The sequence below is a fragment of the Populus alba genome, chromosome 8, assembly GCF_005239225.2.
Source record: "Populus alba chromosome 8, ASM523922v2, whole genome shotgun sequence".
Taxonomy (NCBI): domain Eukaryota; kingdom Viridiplantae; phylum Streptophyta; class Magnoliopsida; order Malpighiales; family Salicaceae; genus Populus; species Populus alba.
In genome coordinates, this window is record NC_133291.1 from 7003991 (window position 1) to 7025823 (window position 21833).

The 21833-nt window shown below is 31.4% G+C and overlaps 1 protein-coding gene across 5 annotated transcripts; it reads right to left on the reverse strand.

The window, feature by feature from the left end:
* Positions 1–654: 654 nt before the first annotated feature.
* On the reverse strand, positions 655–8902 carry LOC118062481 (calmodulin-binding transcription activator 5). 5 transcript variants are annotated; one of them, XM_035076253.2, is made up of 14 exons: positions 8750–8902; positions 8577–8666; positions 7601–7726; positions 6912–7027; positions 6508–6596; positions 6285–6330; positions 5551–5677; positions 5218–5334; positions 5019–5077; positions 4165–4593; positions 3121–3818; positions 2192–2738; positions 1210–1518; positions 655–1128 (listed from the first exon to the last, which is right to left on the reverse strand). In XM_035076253.2, the coding sequence occupies exons 2-14, from the start codon at positions 8638–8640 to the stop codon at positions 1078–1080; spliced, it is 2778 nt and encodes a 925-aa protein (XP_034932144.1). In that variant the 5' UTR covers positions 8641–8666; positions 8750–8902; the 3' UTR covers positions 655–1077. The 5 variants fall into 5 exon arrangements, with proteins under 5 accessions (XP_034932144.1, XP_034932142.1, XP_073266901.1 ...); XM_035076251.2 differs by having other exon boundaries at positions 5218–5343; XM_073410800.1 differs by lacking the exon at positions 7601–7726 and having other exon boundaries at positions 5218–5343.
* Between the last annotated feature and the right edge of the window lie 12931 nt (positions 8903–21833).

The window sequence follows — 21833 nt, forward strand, 5'->3', positions numbered from 1 at the left end:
AAGTTGTTGTGTTGAATAGAGCAGGTTTTCTTTCATAGGTGGGTGCTTTTATTTATTTATTTATTTATCCATCTATTTTGGTACAAAATCTATTTCTTCATCTGAACTCCAACATTTTTTCCTTAGATTCAACAAACACAGTTTTCATGTTTAAAATGTGCCCACGTATTCACAAGTAGGTGGGCATTGTAGTCTGCTTGCTTGGTTGACGCTTTCAACAGGGAAAGGTTTACAGAGTCCAAGAAGAAGCTCCAAGCTATCCTCTCGGATGAGGAACTTGAATACGTCCCATTTCTCATTCTAAGAAACAAGGTTGATTTGGGCTATGCTGCCGCGGAAGAGGAATAGCGTCGCCACCATGGCCTTCCCAACTTCACCGCTGGTAAGGGGAGAGTCAATCTGGATGCTGAAGATCGCCCCATCGAAGTTTTCATGTGTCGCATTGCACGATATGCTGATGGTTTTGAATGCTTCACTCAGTACATACAGTATTTGAGTGCATCTGCCCATCATGTCAATGAAGATATATTGGCCCTCGTTCCGAGTGAAAAACGAGAATCTACAGTATTAGGCATCACCAATCTCGAATTTGTAGAATTTTCGAGTTCGGAATGACGTTGAAAATTCAATTTTCCCATTAAATGTCCCTGTTCATTAAAAATAAAATATCGTGCCCAATTATTTCCTGGCTCAGAATGGTGTCTTAATCACAACAAAATACAACTCATCATGGTTTCTTTAGCGGCGAAATTCACGTAGATTCCGAGCCATCGGACTTTCTAAACTATGTTGAAACTGATTATAGCCACACAATTACAAAAGCTGAGTTCAATTTAAAGCCATCTAAGAAGCCTAGAGTCCAAAAGCACCATCAAGGACTTACCCAAACTTAATACTAACATGGGAATCATCATAACCCTCTCGAAAGCTTAAAAACAGCTTGCAAGGGTAAAACGAGCACAATTGATTAATCTACACAATTTACCAAGATGTGCAGGCTCCTACAGTGCATAAACCTCCTTTTGCTACATATTCACACGCAGGCACATATTATTTTACAAGCCAGATTACCATTGCCTATAAGTCACTTTCAACCATGTCCGTGTCGAGAAGCCCTTCATATTCCACCTGAAGAAGCACAGGAGGAGAATATTAATTAATCTGCAAGACAGAATTATAAGACTAGCAACTTCCAGGTAAATCACCTACAGTTGCTTGGTTATGGGTTAATTTCATCCTCCGGTATTGCTCTTGTGCTTGCTTTGAACGGAACATTGCTTGAACCCGTATTACAGATCTCTCAACCCGTTCACCTGCCTGTTTCTGGCTGATTTTGTAGAAGTCTTCCTCCGTATCAATTTCATGTTTCGGATCTATATCTGTTTCAACAGGTTCAACTTGCAGTCCACGAAAGCCTTTTCTCTTTAAACGCCATCTCAAAACTGCTTTCTCAAGCACTCCAACTGACCAGATGATCTTACGGTACTGCCTTCTCTCTTGGAAGCCTCGGAAAGCAGCCTGTATTAGAACAGAAGGAAAATCACTTACTAATTTCCTGGATTTCCTATGCTAACAATAATATCTTAGGCATGCAACAATGAGAAGGAATGAGGAAAACATTATTTTGTTTTAATGTTCATTGCATTTAATTCGTTACTGGAACACTTATTATGGTCTTAAATTCTGTTAAGTTGAAAGAGACGAACAGGTGAGCTTTTTGGGATATTTGAAACCAAAATGGTCCACTGGCAGACTCAGAATGCTTTGGCCTCGACATAAATTATAATAATCACTTTTGAATCGGAAAAGAATAAAAAATAGGCAAATAGCTTCTTAATTTCCTGGATTTCTTATGCTAACTTAGGTATGCAACAATGAGAAGGAATGAGGAAAACAGTGTTGTTTTTTAATGACTTCTTATTTTTTGGGTCCTATATTCTGTTAAGATGAAAGAGATGAACAGGTGGAGCCTTTTGGGATATTTGAAACCAAAATGGCCCAATGGCAGACTCAGAACGCTTTGGACTCAACATCAATTATAATAGTCACTTTTGAATTAGAAACGAAAAGATGATAAAAATCATCCACCACTACCATGCTATGTAAGTAATCTTGGTTTCCTTTCTCTTTTTCCCCTTTGGTGTCAGTTACACAGAAATTAAACCGGTATGAAAGGGGAGTGAGCACTTACTTGAATTTTGATAGCCTGTCGACGCATATTAAGGAAATTCTTCCGCATTTTCCAAGTACGGAACCTATGTTGAATGTGGGCAGCAGCCGCCATCTTTTTCTTACTGTCATAGTTGCGAAAGGCATGTTGGATTCTCATTGCTGCAATAATATTCCGCGCTTCATCCTCTGGGCTGGAGGACTGAACTGCTTTAGTGTATACTTTCAGCGAGTGTTCTCTGAAAGCAGACTGTATACGTGCTGCTGCATCAGCGGCTGTGCGGTAAGCTGCCAAAGTATCCTTCAGATGCAACTCCTCCTCACTTAGATTCTCAGAATTTACAGTGTCTGTTGCAGTAGTTTGCAGCGAGCCAGAGGCATTCCCAGCTATTTTCATAGACTCAAATTGTGCCACCAAAGCCTTTTCAGACAGATAAGCAGCTAAGCCATCATAACCCTTTGCAGATGCCAGATCAGCAGCGGTGCACCCACCAGGATTTTCTTTAGTGGGATCTGTAACCAAGTTTGGCTTTGCCCCTGCAGATAAGAGAGCTGCAACCATTTTCTCCCTGTACATGTAGATCATCAAAATCGGAGAAAAAATGACAGTTACTTCGAGACTGACATACATTCGAGTCAGTAAAGAAGTCTTAATATATACTCCTGGTCCTTTAGGATACATACATCACGTTTTCTTGACTGCTTATAATGCTACCCATATTTGTGTAGCCCAATGTTTTTCTATTTCAGAGAGATGTATATGATTTGCTTTGGCATGAAGAGACAGAATAACATGGAAGTAGTGAAATGGAGTGAAGCTGTGACAAGCAAAGGGAAAATGGAAGAAGATAAAAAATGTCCTAGTTCATTTTATTCAAGACACTTAAAGAAACTGAAGCTGGACAACCGCAGAAGAACTGCAAATTAAATCAACAAAGAACATGTCCATACCTTCCATAAAATGCTGCCCAGTGAAGGGCTGTCCATCCATGTATATCGCGAAAATCTAATGATAAGCCTGACCATGAAAACAAATAAACAGCCCAAGTGTATCCAATAATAGCACATAAATGGATTACTCCAAGGCCTTGAGCATCGTATTCTGTGCTTTTACGGCCCTCAAGTATTCTTTCCAATAGCCATTCCTTTATTGTGTTTTTTAAAGAAAGTTCAAACAAACCATCTTTTGCCTGCGCAACTGAAATTCTGCTGTCCTCAATTGACTTAATCAAGTATGCCCAACTATTAGAAATATTAGAAGTTTTGTGTGCGAACTTCTTAGCCTCCTTCAGTTTAGCCGGTGACACTTTACTAGATAGAACGTTAAGGGTCTTGGAAGTAGAAAAGAGCAAATAAGCAAGTCTCATCTGAAGATGGAACTCTTCCCACTTGGATTTGTCTTCTGAAAAAACAACCGAATCATGTACTGAAGGAGCACGGTACTCAAAATTCAAAATTTGGCTGATGGGTTTGGATCCATCCAAACTCAAACATAGATTTACTAGTCCAGGGGAATGCGGCGACACCATACAGCTATAGACCCCAGCCTGGACAATTTCTGCTGGAACAAAAGCATCTCCACAGATACAGAACAGATTGGACTTTGCCAGATGCAGATACTGCTCATGGAAATATCCAGTGACTAGAATCTGTAACCAAGATTAAATAGAGGTCAAAAATACAAAAAAGAAGAAGAAGCTGTGTTCTTATTTTATGAATATGTTTTGAGCTATTCAAGCAGATTTCTAATGGCTGATTCTATTTTCAGATTGACGAATCCCATAATGCCACGAAAGGTTCAACCAGTTACCATTAAATACCAGCTGACCAAGAATTTTCAAAATTTGTATCTCATGTCACGACATTTTTTTCTCCACAAATAAGCAAAAGCCAAAAAATCAGCTCCTTTTTACATCCAAACCATCAACGAAGAATTAAAGCCATAATAGACACCACAAGGATATCAACAGAGGATTGTATGAGAAGTAAATGAACCTTGGTTGTTTCATTTGAAAAGCCCCATGCAGGTGAGAAATCAGTTATTATAAACATTTGTTCTTGAATAGAAGATTGATGTTGATCCATTCCTGGAGAAGCAAACGAATCATGACCGGATGAAATTGAAGATTCAACCGCTGCATCATCTACGGAAACAGGAGAGTCATCTATGATGGAATTCATCCACCTTCCAAAACTATCCTGACTTTGCAAACCATCATTAATCAAAATATCCAATGAATCACCAGCACCCAGGACAACAGAATTCTTCCTCTGAGCATCCAAATATACTTGGGAACCTGTTAACTGTCTGTAAACATTATCTGGACCACTGAACTGAGTGTTACCGTTCCTAACAACAGCCTCGGTTAAATTGCCTAACGCAGACATTTCTGCTGATAATTGGTAGCTTGAAAGAGTGCTCCCCTGCAAAGAAAATTAATTAGTTACTTTACTCCAATATTTAACCAATAATTATAATCACGCAAGCAAACTGAAATAATTTGAGAAATCTCCAAAACATCAATAAATGCAACATTACAGCAGATGTCAGTAGAGGTCTAAAAGCATTGAATTCAGAATTTTCGATAATAATAATGGAAAGAGATGCATGGAAATTAATTGATAAACTTCTTCATCCTAACTAGTAGAACAGAGTGACACTGCCACGAGAAATTTGACAGGCCAACTGGCATTTTATTATAAATGAACATAGATTATATTTTAAAAAAGTTGACTGATAAACTGCAAGTACCGCCAAGCGAAATCTAATGAGTAAAAGAATTAAACACTTACATGTGGAGCAAAAGGATATAGGAAAATAACTTAGAATTAAAAATTATTCTGCTTACATCGTTTACAGACCCCTTAACTGCAATCTGATTCTGTTGGTCAAAGGATGGAATCTTATCTGCTGACAATCAAAACAAAAGATCCAAAAAAAAAAAGGAAGAGAAAAAAGGAAAAATTAGGATAAAGACAGACACCTATAAATGGATTTCCAAGCTATTGAAGCTACATGATTGTCACAAGGAGCATCTAGTCTGTTACCTCCTCCATGCAAGATTGAATTGCCAGGATCATTTGTCAACAGCTCATCCCATTCAAGTGTATTAAGCTCATGAAGCCTGATTGCATGATTAATGACAGTTAAGCTGTCACTGGACCCTGATAACTCTCCATAAAAAGAGAACAGTAAGATTGAATGATATGCAATTTTGTAAAAAGAGGAAAGATTATGGACTGCCGAATAAAATTTTGAGGATTCAATGCTTAAAACCATCAAGAATAAAGATCATAACAGTGAATTTTTATTATATAAACCTTGCCAAACCGAAAACTCTTTCTATAACATATGTAGATGTGCAAGTTCTGTAATATTACCAAGATCTTTCTCGCCTGCATAATATCCAAGAGCAGCTCCAGAATCAGATTCTTCTGATAAAAGCCCAGGAGCAGGCTGGTCAGAGACTGAACTAGAATGTGAATTCACAGGTGTGGCTGGAGAACCCTGTAAATGTATCATAAGTCAACCATAACCCAAAATAAGGTTTAAACAACCATATGTTTAATGGAATCAACAACAGAAACTTATGCACAAATACACACACTGAGACAGGAACAGCTTATTTCAAAATGAAAATATGAACCCTCCTCCGTCATGAAATAAAAAGAAGCTCAACAATATGCTAGAGTACTTGACACTGCTAGCTTTTTTCCTCGAAGTATAAATAAAATGAAGCTTAAAAATATGCTAGTCTTTGAAACTACTAGCTTTTTCCCAAAAAGTATTTGTAGACAAAATAAGAATCTTCTTGGAATGATAATCACAGTATGATTGAATTCCCTTGTTCACAATAATAATAATTATCTTTCTGAACAAAAATAGAAAGGAGGAAAGCACCATGTCCAAATATTCTTTAGGTAGAAATGCAGTTTCTACGTGGCACTACATTCAAACCTCACCAAGGGAAAAGCCTGCTGTATGCAGCCAGCATCTGCATGCTATGACTCATTGGTGAAAATACAAGACCAAAAATAACATATCTCTAGAGATGACAACAAAATTTCAAAAACAAAGCACTTTAGTAAAAGATAAAAAGCAACAATAAACCAACCTCCTGGGTCTCACGGTAGTGAACAAGAACTATGTGTTCTAGAGTCCTGTAACAAACACAAAATTGAAAGCACAAATATGAATGCTCCATCAAAACCCAGAAACACAAAGCGAGAGAGAGGGAGAGGGGGGGGAGGGGGGGGGGGGTTCATCTTCTCTAAACCAATCATCACATCAACTTTTTTTTATGCCATGGATACACTCGAGCTTTAACTGTTGCATACTTGTCTAGCAGCCAATAACACCTGCGAACAAAGGTCGGGATATCTTGGCCATGTGCGTAGTATACATGAATCCTCTCTTCATTACCAACCTACACCAGGAAACAAATGAAAATTCATCATACCAGAGACTTTTCAACAGCGCAGATAATGATGCACCAATTAACTACATCCTAAATCATCTTAAAGAGTAATATGACAATCTGAGTTTCAAAAATAAACTCAAGTACATTTGGAGGAACAATGTCAGTCATTTTGTAACATCTTAGAAATGAAGAGTTTTACTTATTAGCTGTGAAAATATATTCAAAGTTAAACTCAAAGAATCTATTATAAGAAAAAAGTCAGTTAATTAAACTGCCTCTAGTTGGTTCACATATAACACTTCAGAAAATGAGAGATCTCACTTTTAAGTGTTCATGAGCTTCTTTAACAGTCTTCCCATCTTTTTTCTTCTTCCAGTTATGACCATCTTTTCGGAAGTTCCTAAGCATCTTGCGGTCAAACAATACAATTGTGCCACCTGTTACATTACAGAAAATCAAAACCGGAGAAACACTAATAAATGAAGGGTTGTTTGACCCTCTATATTACTTGATGGAAGGAGAATCTTAATGACCCATCAAGATGCATTCAAAACCAACAAGAAATATGTCCATTTGGCATATGCCATGCTGACCATTGCTCCAGTTCTGATCATTTGCACATGAATGGTAGAAAGGCTTACCAGCATCCATCAGGCAGGCATTCAGATTATCAATAGCATTTGCATGAAAATAAACTCTACTATGGGAAGGGCAAAACTTAACCAGGTAAAGTAAAATTACAAACAAATAAAACCAGAGGAACAGTGAAATTAGACATGGATGAATGAATATGGTAATTAAAATTTGCAAAAGCATGGTAGCAAGAAAAGAATAAAATGATGGAAATATTACATGTTATAACTCTCATGTTCAGCAGGAACCTCAAAGTGGCTGAGCATATTAGAATATTGCTTGTATTAAAACAAAAATTATTTATCATAAATTTTTCTTTGCAAGGCCAAAACCATTCAACTATATTCATGCAATAACTAAAAATAACATATACTTACTGATGGGTAAGTTTACTGGCTTTACATTAATAGTGAAATACTTGTGATTGCAAAGCATTGCATGGATTTCATTTGGACGGAGCCATCTTGTTCTAGATTCCTCCATTATGCTGGGAACATCCAAATCTATCATATAACAATGTTATCACTGCTAGAATAAGTATAACTATTTGTAATAATAATAAATAAATAAATAAAACATTAGAAAAGCAGCACCAGATGAATATATATGAATGACTACTAAGAAATGATGGTTCGCCATAGAAACAATAAGACCATAGAGTAAATAAATCCGCACAACTTGTCCTCCCCAACCCCACTTCCCGACAAGAATTCTAGTTTTGCTATTCCACCCTCTATGATTAACATCTTTCTCTCTTCAATTTACCTCCTCTTCACCTTTTAACCATTGAAATTCATTGCGCATCAGAATCTTTTCATTCGATCAAAATTTATGAGAAATGCATCCATTTCAAAATCCGCCCACTTTCTCTACACCCATATTTTTCCAATCCTTCACACAAGGTTCCCATCAACCCCGAATGCTAAATAATTATATATGAAAAAAAAGGAAGACAATTCATCTTTAAAACCTAAGTTGGCTTGGTTGGTCCCACTGAAATGCCACAGAGCGAGCATGCGAGCGAGCCATGGCTCCAGCGTAACAAGATATTAGGTGCTCGACAAAATGAAAGCAGCAAAAAGCAGCTTAACAAAATCAAGAAACAAATATACAACAAAACAAGCAACTAATTCCAGCTAGCTAGAGAGCAAAAAACAAACCAGACAATATCAGAAAAGCAAAGCTACATAACAAGCCAAAAACATATAAAATTACAGCGTGCTTTTGCTCCCCGAACCGATAGAAAGAAAGAAAGAAAGAAAACTTTCTCCGGTGTCTACCAAGCCATGCCCTAAGCAGCTAATTCTCCGATTTGAAAATTTTGAACCAAAGTACAAAAAAAAAAATCAGTACCTCGAAGAGTATGAAATCCATGAATCTCTGACCCTACAAGTCGGTCCGAGAATCCACTTTCCATTTCAAAAAACGCATAAAAAAAGTAACCTGGTAAACGAAAATCGTCGACTAAATTAACAATCAAACGATGATTAACAACACCAAGGTATCATAATTTGACACACAATTACCTGTTTAGATCCGAGCCGAGAGAGAAATGAAGGGCACACGGAAGAAACTTTTCTCAAATTTTCTAGCCAACAAGACAATTTAAAGTGACAGAGGAGCTGAGATTGAGCTGATGACAGGTAGATATATACGCGCGCGCGCGCTCGCGTATAAAAAGGAATGAGAAGACTTTTCACTTTTCAGTAGCTTTTCTCACTCTCTTTATTTTCTTTTTTTTTTTCTTTCTTTTGATGGTGATAAACTGATAATTAGTTTTCTCAGTTATTATTTGTTATTGATGAGTTGTAAAGTAAAATGATAAAAGAGCTGCTTCTTCTTCTTTTCTTCCAACAGATAATAATAGTTGTTTAGTTTGGAATTATAATTAATTATGATGTTGAAATCCTCTAAGTTTAATTTAATTAAGAGATCTTGTTTGGAAAAAAATTTAGATGTTAAAAATTAAATTTTAAATTAAAATTAATATTTAAAAATACTATAAAAATAAATTAGAGATCAATATTTTTAATTTTAAAAATATTGAAATTAATATTGAAATAAAATTTTATAAAATATTCATTAAGCGAACCTTTAAATAAATAAAAGGAAGACAACAAGACTAGTATAAAAATAAATTGAGTTTTTTAAAAAAAATATAAATGAAATTGTAATTCCAGTAGTGTAAAATATTATGTATAATTCCTCAGTTGCTTACCGTTGATTAAATTTTGATCCAGTGTTTTATTTTCATGAAGGTAATTTGAAATTTTCTTTTAATTAAATAGTAAGTTAAGTTGATGAGTAATAACTTGTTTATTTTTATGTTTTAAAAATATTTTAAAAAAAATAAAAAGAAAATTAATTTTTTATTTTAAATTGATATTTTTTAAAGAGCATGCTAGTATCAAAATAATTTTTAAAAAATAAAAAATATATTAATTTAATATATTTTATAGTAAAAATACTTTAAAAAATAAATATTATCATATTCTCAAACATACGTAAAAATAATTTTCAAAGTATTTTTCAACAATAAAAAAAAATTATTACTTTTTATTTGTTTCTTTTTTTAAAAAAAATTAACTTATTGTAGTCTTGTATTTTCTTTCATTTATATTTTGAACCATAAATTGATATTATGTTTAAAAATATTGTAATCATACATTTTATAAAAATAATTTTATTTATATAGAGGTCCATTATCATTCATAATTTTTTAGATCTTATTAAACATCCTTAAAACTTATCATTTTGGTATTTTTTACACCCTTAACATTTCACCCTTAAATCTTATTTTTTTTTTATTATTATTCAATTTTTCAGCTCATATTAAACGCAACCTAATGAATAGTATTTATCCAGCTCTGTGACTGGATAAAGGGACTGAAATCACCTTTAATTCGAGACAAAGGAGTTCATTCTGTTCAATTCAAAATAAAGGATAATATCGCTAGATATAAAAAGTAGAGGGATCACCTGTGATTTTTAGTCTCTTTCGTTTCTTCTGCCGTGTGAGAAGGTGTGCAAGAATTTGAAAGCTGATTTATTTAATCATGATCTATTTAAATTAATGTCGTGTATACAGATTGATGCTCTGTGTAATATCCCAGGAAGGCCTTTTATTCTTGTTTTTACTTTCCTCTTTTACCCTGCAGTGTCTGCTAAGTGCTAGCTACTCCCTCGATAACCAGGTGTTGACTAAATATTATAAAAAACTATCGATCATAAACTGTTAATGAAGATCAAGAACCTTGAAACTTCGAATTCATAAGAGAGGAAAATACAAAACTTTCTAGCTCCTTTACGGCTTATTCCCCGTGATTGGAACAACTCTCCAGGTAATAGTAATAATAACGACGGCGACGGCGACTTCAATATTGAAATTCATTAAGGATCAGTGCTTACCTTATTTCAAGAGAGAGGTAAAGGAAGATTTCACATTTTAAAGGGAAATAAAGGCAATAATATTTTCTTAAGTAATGGACCGTGGACAGGTGAGAAACACACGATTGCAAAGACTATCTGATTTGTCAAAATGACACGTGTATGGTTAAATTTTGTCGAGGGCCCGTTAAATAATATCACTTGCAAAACACGGTGCTTTTACAATGATTGTCTGGTTGTTGTTTTTTTAAAAATATTTTAAAAGAATATTTTAAATATTAATATATCAAAATAAAAAAGAATAAAACTTTAGAAGATGCAGCCGCGTTAGCAAGCTCGGGTTCTCTCAGCAAAGACTTTTAGGTGAGGGGTCTCACTTGACAGCTTTGATTTGTGTACGGCGACTCGGCGAGTTTGATGTCGTTTAGGCTCCTCTGATGTGAAAGCTTCAAGAGGGGTTTGAGAAAAGGGCAGATAACCAACTCAGAGTCTCCGACTTCTTCTCTCTGTTCACAGTGCAGCCAAGTGCCACGTCAAGAAAGTGTTTGTTTGTGCGCGACTCACCTCATATAAATCATGTATTTCATGCTTTTCATGAGCTTCAACGAACACGCCTTAAATAATATTTAGTATTGTAATATTAAATTTTTTTTATAGCATTTTATCAAAATAAAAAAAATATTAAAAAAATCAAAATTTTGCTAAAATATTATCCGGCCGCATTGCCAAACATGATGGAACTAAAAGTGTGTTTGGTATTGCGGTAGCTGTTGTGGTTGTGATTTGAAAAAAATTATTTTATAAAAAGTACTTTTAGTTGAGGTTGGTTTGAAAAAATAGGTGTTTGGTTAAAACTGTGTTTGAAATTGAGGTTGAAGAAAAAATAGTTTAATGTGTTTGGTTAGGAATGCTTTTGAAATTAAAGTTATAAAATAATTTAAAAATATATATTAATATTAATGGTTTTAAATTTAAATATTGTAGAATTAATTACTCCTATTACATCATAAAATAAAAAATATTTTATGAAAAAATACTTTTTATTATTCCATCAAACTATTTATAATTCCATTACATACAAAATTCATCCGATAAGAACTACAGTTTTCATAATTTTTTTAGCGTAGATAAAAAATATTATCAGGTATAAAATTGATATTACAATGCGATAAATTCACTTTATACTAATGTTTTTTTTAAATGTTAAAAAAATTAACATTGAAAAAAAAAAAAAAGAATTTCACGTGAACAGTGCAATTCTTGCACTGTTTACATACTCCACTGTTCAGTGAATAGTGGAGTAGGCCTCCCCTGCTTACTGAACAGTGGACACATGCCTCCACTGTTCAGTGAACAGTGGAGGTGCATGATACACTTATGAACAGTGTATCATGGTTGGATTTCCCGAAAGCAGTATTTTTATGCTTTTCATCTTCCTGCGTTTCTCACACGATTTGGATGTGGGACCATGCACAGTAAGCAGCTTTTTTTGTTAACCAAACATTTGCTTCCTGCGTTTTTGAAAAAACACAACTTCTAACGCGTAGCCAAACAGGCTAGTTAGTCCTTAAATTATACAATTAGTAGTTGTGTTTTTAAAAAATAGATAAATTAATCCTCTGGTTTCCATGTTTATTAGTTAGTCCTTAAATTGCAAATTTGTTATGTTTTTAAAATCTTTAAACTATTTTGATTTTGTTTGGTATTGTGTTAATGATTATTTTTTAAAGTATTTTTATTTTAAATTATTTTTTAAAAAATAATTATTGATACTTAAAACAATTTTAAAAAAATTAATTTAAAATAAAAAATAAAAAAAATTATTTAAAAAAATTTTTATAACACAGAAACAATCAGTTTCTTCCTTTCTTCGTCTCGTTCTGTCAGATTTTCAAAATGACGTGTGACAAAAAAAACAAAGGGGGGACCACCACAAGAAAAATAATTAGCTCGTTAAATCATGTGCAATCTGCATTTAAATAAAAGACGGATATCTAAATTAGTAAATCTCTGTATAGAGTTGTCTAACTTTCAACAGTTATTTTTTCGGTCGCTTTTTTACATTCCAATCAACTCTGCTACTCTGGGTTGATTAGTTGGATTTCAAAATCTCGTCCGAATTCCTCATTAGCTCCGCCCCTTTTTTTCCCCCCACTCCCTATCATATAATTTTTATTGAGCTGGTCCAGTTTAAAGCTTGAGTTTTAAATTTTAATCGAATTACTTAGATTAAATTTTTTTAAAAAAATAAAAATAATATTATTTTAATAAAAAAATAAAAATTAACGGATTACAATCAGGTATTTAACTGAATTTTGTTAAATTACCGGGTCATCCAAGTTATATAGTGTTTTTATTTTTTGAATTTTTTTTTAATTCAGTTTTGTTTCAATCTCGGATTGGCACAGTCAAACTTTTCACTGTGCACAGTCAAACTTTTCAAATCATACATGTGAAGTATCAAATTTTATTTAGAATGCTGCTTTATTTTTTAAATTTTTAATAATTTTAATATAATGGTGTTAAAAATAAAAACTTAGAAAACATATTATTTTAATTAAAAAAATTAAAAAATATATATATAATATATCCAAACACTCATTTAATGCTAAATCAAACTATTAAATTTAAATAGAAATAGTAGCAAAGTGATCCTGTTAGATTTTAAAAGTCCTTTTCACCTTTTATTTTCTCCAGAATCAAGACAGCAAGGCACTTTGCACGCAAGTAGACGGTGTTTATAAATCTCACGCTGTCCATTAGATAATTAATATAGCCTATAAGCATTTAGTTTGATGGTAAAAAAATAATTACATGAAAGATAAAAGGGATTTTTTGTAACGGGACAGTGAAAGTCGACAAGTGGCAAGGATTTGTCAATTAAGCAGGCAGGAATCGGGATGGGTTATGGAGTCATGGAACTTAGGCGGTTCCAGTCTTTTCATGGGCCCCACTAATTGATTAAAACCTCAACAGGACGGGTCGGCCCCGATTGTTTTTTATTTTTGGTTAAAATGGTCTTTTGTGATTTTTTTAATTTTTTTAAGTTATTTTTTTGTTTTTTAAATTATTTTAATATACTGTTATTAATATTAATTTTGTATATATCTTCGAATAAAAAACAACCACTGTTATATACATGGTCTGAGCGACAACTCTCCTAACGTGGCGGAAGCTGAATACAAAACTTCAATGCTACTCGCTCATCCCTGTAGCGAATACCTTGAGCGTTGAAGTTCGACAAGGACTACTGGTCAATTGAGGGTTCATAAATTTAATTCCTCAAAGCATCAGACAGCTAATGAGGAAGAATTTCAAAGAATTATTGACACTCTGATATATGATTTTATATTGAAATCTAATATATTTTTTAAAATATTTTTTTTAGATTTAAAACTTGTAAATAAATTTAATTTTTTATTAATTAGAATAAAAATAATAAGATTTGAACTTATATTATTTATAAAATGATAAAAATACCAAGCATAAAAGGCAAAGAATATAGGGAAAACTTGTTGTAAGAAAAAAACAAAAATTACAAGTTTTCCACTGCTATGATAAAAAATTAACAAAATTTACAAATTTTTTCAATTCTCCACGAAAACACAGTTTTGTTGTAGTATTAGTTACATGACACGCATGATGTTGTGGGTTATTTTTTTTTATATAAAAAATACCAAAAAAAAACTAAGATCTAAAAGTATTAGCTTTTTTTGCAAAGTATATTCAAGAATCTTGGATTTGGTTGCAACGCCTGATCCAAAAGTAATATTTATAATATTAATAATAACATTAAACTTGCATGACCTATTAGGTCTAGCTCCAACACCAGACCCAATAGCCTTGAATGCGAGTTTGACTGTAAAGTCGTGTCATAAAAGTATGATAATTGAATTAAAAATAAAAAAAACAATAGAAAAAAAACCAATGAATAAAAAGAAAAAAAAAATCTGAATTAACTGGGTTAACTCTTTAAATCAAGATAACCTGTCAAACCTTGGATTCGTGTCATCAAAATTTGATAACTAAATAATAAAAAATTGACGGGTTAACCCAGAATTAACTGGGCTAACCTGTCAAACCCGGGATCTGTGTCATAAAAAGTCTGATAACTAAATAGAAAAAAAAAAATTAACAACCCAAACTAAACAAAAAAAAAAATCTAATTAAAAAATAAAAAAAAATAAAAGACATAAGCTTGTTACTAATGAGAAAAAAGAAAAAAATTCGAATCAATTGAGTTAACCTGTCAACCCCCCGATTCGCGTCATGAAAGTTTGATAACTTAATAGAAAAAAAAAAATCAATGGGTTAAACGAAAAAAAATTAACAAACTAAACTAAACAAAAAAAATTGATTAAAAAGAAAAAAAAAAAAAAAATTCGGATTAACTCGTCAAACCAGATTAACCTGTCAAACCTGATATCTGTGTTATAAAAATCTGATAATTAAATAATTTTTTTTTTACATTAACAAACTAAATTAAATAAAAAAAAATTCATTAAAAGAAAAAGGAACACAAAAAAAAAAACCATAAAAACACAAAAAAAACAAAAAAAAAAGTTAAGAATTTCAACACTAACATGTAAAAGACACTGGGAAAGCTACATTACTTTCTCTATACCTTATAGAGTTTTACTTAATACGTATGATATTTGCAATCATTATTTATCCCTTAAAGTGTCATAATTTAGGATTTTATGGTGTTGCTAATCTTTTTTAATTTTTTTAATACTTAATTGAAAGTGTATCCTAGTTATATTTAAAATGCATAATTGATGCATAGGAATATCCATGGTTTCCGTAATATAATAAATACATATTGTAGCACATTCATTAATTTTTTTATTATTAATATAGATGTTCGGGTTAGCTCGTGCGTATTTTAATTAATTAAATGGATCATGACGTTAACAATTATATAAATTTTCAATAACCATCATATTAATAAATATAAAGTTCTAACTTGAACTATAGAGGAAATTTTTGTTTCAAAACTCTTATCACTATACACTTGACAGGTTGCTATTCATGAAAAAATATTTTGTTCGGCATGGAGGATAAAGCGTGTGTGAAAACTAAAAGCTCCACGAAATGACATCAAAACTAAGATGAAGTTCCACCTGAAGATTTTGCCAAGTGAGAAGATAGCACTCGAAGGAAAGAACCTTTTTTCCGGTGAAGTGGCCGGCATGAATATTAGTTTCGGAAGAACATGTTGAATAAAGCAAAACCAATTTCGATGCTTAAGAATCTAATGTCGAGGACTGTCCGGGAAGGAGTCTTCTTCTAGTCCTAAGCCTGTAAATGCAATCCATTCTCTTGTTGTTGACTTTAGACTATCGAACGGCTGATCATATGGTTGCCCGCCATGCCATACTCATGGACTATCCGGTTAAACTTCAATAAATCTTGCAGTAGGTTGAAGAAGATCCAAGAATTTTGGGGAGATTATTTTAGTTAAATTCTTGTAATTGACAAAATAAATACTTTAGAAAGGGAGAAAAGTTATTTCATGGACCAGCACAAATATCGCAGGCCTTCTACTTTTTTAATTTGAAGGTCCACAATCAATATTCTGCGTCAGCCTCAAGTCAGATCCAGGGGTGGAATTAATTTGCTGTGGTGTAATAAAACCCATCTCATATGGGCCCCAGCAAAACAAATACCGAAAGGCCCAGGATGCAGTCAATCGCCATTATCAGCCTAGTCATTAGCCCCATAACATTCTAACATGTCAAGAATTTCTTTGCTCGCGGTGGAAGAAGCATAGGCAGCAAGCAAAGAAATTCTATTAATGGAGGCTAGTCATTAGCCCCATTTTTTTTTACCAAAACGACCAAGAAAAATCCCACAACTCACACAAGCTCCTCGATACCAGGCATAGCTAAAATGGAGGCCAAATGGTGCGTTCCCGTGACAATGGCATTGCTAGTAATGTTAGTGGTGGTGTTGAGTGGAGATGAATCATCTCCGGTAAGGACCTCGGTGAAGATGGTGAAGGGAGAGAAGGTGTGTGACAAGGGATTGGGAGTGCAAAGGCTTTTCTGCTCGTTGCTGCAACCAAACCATTTCTGATTATTTCCAGACCTACCTCTTCGAAAACTTGTTTCCGAAACGCAACACTCCTTCTGGGATCGCCATTCTTTTATTACTGCAGCTGCAGCACACCAGCCTCTTGGATTTGGTACCACTGGAGAGGGAAACTCGTGGGGCAGAAGGAAATTGCTGCTTTCCCTGGGCATGTTGGCAGCAAAACCCCATGTGAGCAAGAGAAAAATCAACACTGACGGATTCACTTTTGAAATTTGTGTTTTTCTATCTATAGATTGAGTGATTCTTGTTCTCTCATTAGACTGGGGTTTGTGCTACAGCAAGGAAATGAGTCCCAGCAAGTTATACTGCGATGATTACTATGAGTATGCCTATCCTTGCACTCCTGGAGTTTCATATCATGGCAGAGGTGCCTCAAGTAATCCATGCCCATCATGTTGTTTTTAAAAACTAACATGGAAAATTAAATCTAGGTAAGAATATCTTTAATTGAGTTTTTTTTTTTTCATATTGAATTTTAATCAATAAGATGTGACTAATTCCTCCTTAAATACTATAAAATTACCCGTAGTATTTCCACCCCCCCCCACGTTTATTTATATTTATTTACTACTAATAATATATGATAATCAGGTTTCAAATAAAATTAATTCAAAGTGAATTATTTAATTTAATAAATTAAAATATAACTTGAAAGATCGGTAAAAATATATCATAACTTTTAAAAAAATTTCAATATGATTTTTTTTTATACTAAACAAGAGTGAATAAAAAATACAATTAGAAAAATTAAAAAGCCATAAACTAAAAAAAAATAGACAATGATATAGTGAGTTCAGTTAGAAAAAAAGAAAAGAGAGGTGTCTTGCTAAACCTGTTAATAAAGGCAACTAAGGTTATCTCACCAGATCTTAAGCCAGGTTATTAACTCCACAAAGTTTAATAATCTGGATTTTTTTAATTATTTTTTATGTAGTTATATCTTTTTAAAAAATAGATCATGCCGCAATACCATGATACTTTTCTAATATCAACTCGATACTAAAATATTTTTCGATATAACAACAATTATATAAAGATAATTTAAAATAAATTATCTACTCTAATCTCTATAAACATAAGACTAAACTAAAAAAAATCAATAACCAATGACAAAAAAGAATCAAAATATATATATAAAAAAAAACCAACATCGTGGATTACTATAGTAATCCATGTCGCTAATAGGTGTGGTGTTTTCCCACACCTTTAAGCTTTAACTGTAATGAAAAAAATAAACAATAACATAGTTAAATTCAATTAAAAAAAAAAAAAAACCATGTTAAACCTGCAAACAGAAACAATTAGGGTTATCTAACCAAGATTGCAATCTAGATTATTAACTCAACATAATTTAATAATTTAATTATTTTGAAATTATTTTTTATTTCACTAAATGTTTTAAATATATATCATACAGTCATACTCAAATATTTTTCAAACATTAACTCGCCGTTGAAATATTTTTTAATATTACAATAATCTTATAAAAGTAAATTAAAATAATTTTTCTACTCTGAATTCTGTAAACATATCATATAAAAACTGAATTAAAAAAAAAATCAAGAATTAAAGAAAAAAATGAAAGTCAAAATGATAAAAAAAAAAAAAAAACAACGACACCATGATTACCAGTGATAATGGGCGCGGGGAAAAATGTTTCCAATATTTTAGCTTTATTTATAAAATAACAATAAACTAATGCAGTACATGGCACACGAGGGGGGCACGTTGGGAGCATCTCTTCCATGTTACTTGTGGTTTATTTATTTATTATTAATATAGATATTCATCAATGTTCAAAATCTAAAACAGCTAGACTTTGAGTAAAACAGGTAAAAGAAATTACCTGAGAGCAAATAATTGTCTGGGTGCATAATAATTGATTTTGCTCCTTTTTTTTTAACGATCAAGAATACTTTTATAGGATCATATCAATTTGATGCCAATTTTAATTAGATATTATTTTAAAATAATTTCAAAAATACACCAGTATGCAAATCTGGTGCTTTCAAAATACTAGAATTCCGGATCAAGATTGTTAAAGAGGGGACAAACCTCCACTACATTTTTTATATAAAAAACAACTGAGTAGATTTTTGCTAACAAAATAAAAGATTCGGAGTGAATTATTTCTCCCAGAATATCGCCTAGACATATTACTTGAAGTGCTCGTGCTTTCCATGTTTTATTGATTATAATTAATATTTAATTTGTAAGGCTTCGAAAAAAGATACCTGGTATACGAATTAAATTTTTTTGTTGATTTTATTTTTTTTATATTAAGTTAATTAAGAATTTAATTTTATAATTTTTAATTAAAAAAAACATTATGAATTGCTAGAGTGTTTTCCTCACATAGTTTTTGCCTTGCTGTAGTGTTTCTCACGTGTTTTTTTTTTTAAATTATCTTTATCAAATTTATTTTTTTAATATTGAGCTGGTTGAAAATTTAGTTTTAGCTTTTCCCCACATATTTGTTTTCCCATTTTTTTTTCATTTTTTCCAAAATAGTCTTCTTCTTTTTTGTGTTTTTTTTTTATAATTGTTTTTGTTGATTTTTTTTTAATATTGAGCTGGTTGAAAAATTTATTTTTATAACTTTTTTATTTAAAACATTGTGGATTGCTACGTGTGTTTTCTTATATGATTTTTTTTAATTTTTTTTCAAGAATTATCTTTGTCGATCTATTTTTTTCATATTAAGCTGATTAATGATTTAGTTTTATAGTTTTTTTAAACACCGTAGGACTGCTATAATGTTTCCCCACTTGATATTTGCCTTGCTACAGTATTTCCCTACTTGTTTTTTTTTGATTTTTTTTTTAAAATTGTCTTTGTCAAATTTATTTTTTTTCATGCTAAACTAGTTGAAAATTTAGCTTTGTAATTTTTTTTCAATAAAACACCGTTGAATACTACAATGTTTTCCCACATGATTTTTTTTGTTGTGATTATTTTTTAAATTGTCTTTATCGATTTTATTATTTTTTATATTGAGTTTGATGAAAATTGCATCTGTAAATTTCATTATGAAACACTATAGATTGTTATAGTATTTCCATCCATGTTGTTTTTTTCCTTTAATTTTTTTTTATTATGATATTTTTTAAAATTATCTTTGTTAATTCTTTTTTTTTTATATTGAGTTGATTGAGAATTAAAATTTTATATTTTCTTACAAGACACTATAGATTGTCACATTGTTTTCCAAATGATTTTTTCTTTTATTTTTTATGATTTTTTTAAAAATATTTTTATTGATTTTATTTTTTTAATATTAAACTGTTTAAGAATTTAGTTATATTTTTTTAATTTTTTTAAAAAAAAACATTATAGATTACAATGATTTTCTTCTTGTGGTATTTTTTTTATAAAATTCATAACAATATATAAAAATGTTACAAGTCCGCGGTACCACACGGCCATGACATCACGAATAAAATACCAAGTTGAGTGAGATCTTTGGCAATCCGCACCCAGCCTGATAAAACCAATCTGTTTTTGTTCACAATTGAATAAAACAACATGGAACCTCAAATCAGTTGATGTGATGTTGAATATCCATTCAATGAACGGGATGGAATCATCATACTTACAAAGCAAATTAGAATACGACTGGTTACTTCACCAGTGATTGGGGGATGTTTGGAGTTGTTTTTTTTTTTAATTATTTTTTATTTAAAAATATATTAAAATAAAAATTTTTATTTTTAAAAATTATTTTTAATATTTATATATAAAAATAATCTGAAAATATAAAAAATATTAATTTAAAATAAATAAATATTTAATTTAAAAAAACTTTTAAAATTTAAAAATAGACATACCTGCATGTGAGTAAGATAAATATTTAATATTTTTTTAATTTTAATTATATATTAAAAAATTTATACATTTATTTAATTAAATATATTAAAAAATATTTATAGTAAAAAATATTAAAATTTTATTCTACTCGCTGTAGATTAAAAAATTAAAGATTTTTTTAATATACAGTAAAAAATATAACTGTGAATTAAAAAGCTAATATTTAAATATAATAAAAGTTATATAAGTTAATAAAAATATTAAAAATTTCAAAATAATTGTTGATGTAACATAAAAATAAAATAATATTACAATGTTACAGTTAAATACTATTTTTATTTTTATTTTTGTACAGTCATTTCTTATTTCTAGAATGCCTATGTCACTGGCCCCTTCAGGAACCTAGCATTCAAAAATCAGTTTGGTCAAGCCGTCACTTGTTGAATTGTTTTTTCTCGTTTAAAAAATGTTTTTTTTTCCTCGAGACAATAAAAGATTATATCCTGAATTATAGCTGGATATATAAGTTTTCATATTATAATCTTGTGTTCAAATCGAAAATGAATGTCAGAAAGTAGACCAGATTTGTGGTAAATATATTCGTTATTGTATATACTACATGGGTCACCCGTATTTTACCATGAGCTGGGCTGATTTTACTGCGATGTAAACATAGATGACTGGACGCTTCTAGGTTACCAAAAAAAAAAAAAAAATCACAGCTCGAGTAAGTTTACCGTGTCCAATAAAATAATTTTATTTAAAAAAACAACTGGACCAATTTTTTTATTTTTAAAAGCAATGGTTCCAACCAGAAGAGAATATAGCTTATCAAAAGGAAAAATAAACTATAAAGTTGAAGTGTAAAATAACTTAGATGATAAAATTGAAAAAATAATAAATAAAATGCTTTTAAATCAACCGGAACTAATATGTAAAACTCGTAATTTAAGTATAAAGTTGGATTAACTACGTGAAAAAAAAATTAAAAAAAATAACGACAGTAAATCTCTAATGATCTAAACGTATAAGAAAAAAAACTAGTCAACAAAAAGAAGCATGGAGAAAGAAAATGCATGCGAACCTGGAGAGGACTATCAAATCTTGTAGGCTGGATCGTACAAGCAAGATAAACTAATACAAGAAAAGGCTGTGAAGCTTGGTTTTAAAAATTACATAATTTTAAAGGGCAAGAACATAAAATGATACGTAAAAAAGCGACCAAAACAAGTATCAAAGTTAATCGGTTAAACATGTTGTTGAATCATGAAATTAAAATAATATAGCTGAAAGGAATCTAAATAAAATCATAAAGTTATT

Coding starts and splice junctions, on each gene's coding strand:
- LOC118062481 (XM_035076251.2), bottom strand. CDS start 8,640: ATGGAAAGTGGATTCTCGGACCGACTTGTAGGGTCAGAGATTCATGGA. Junction 7,028..7,600: donor GCCAGTAAACTTACCCATCA/GTAAGTATATGT, acceptor GTAATGTAACAG/GTGGCACAATTGTATTGTTT. Junction 6,597..6,911: donor AAGCTCATGAACACTTAAAA/GTGAGATCTCTC, acceptor TTCCTGGTGTAG/GTTGGTAATGAAGAGAGGAT.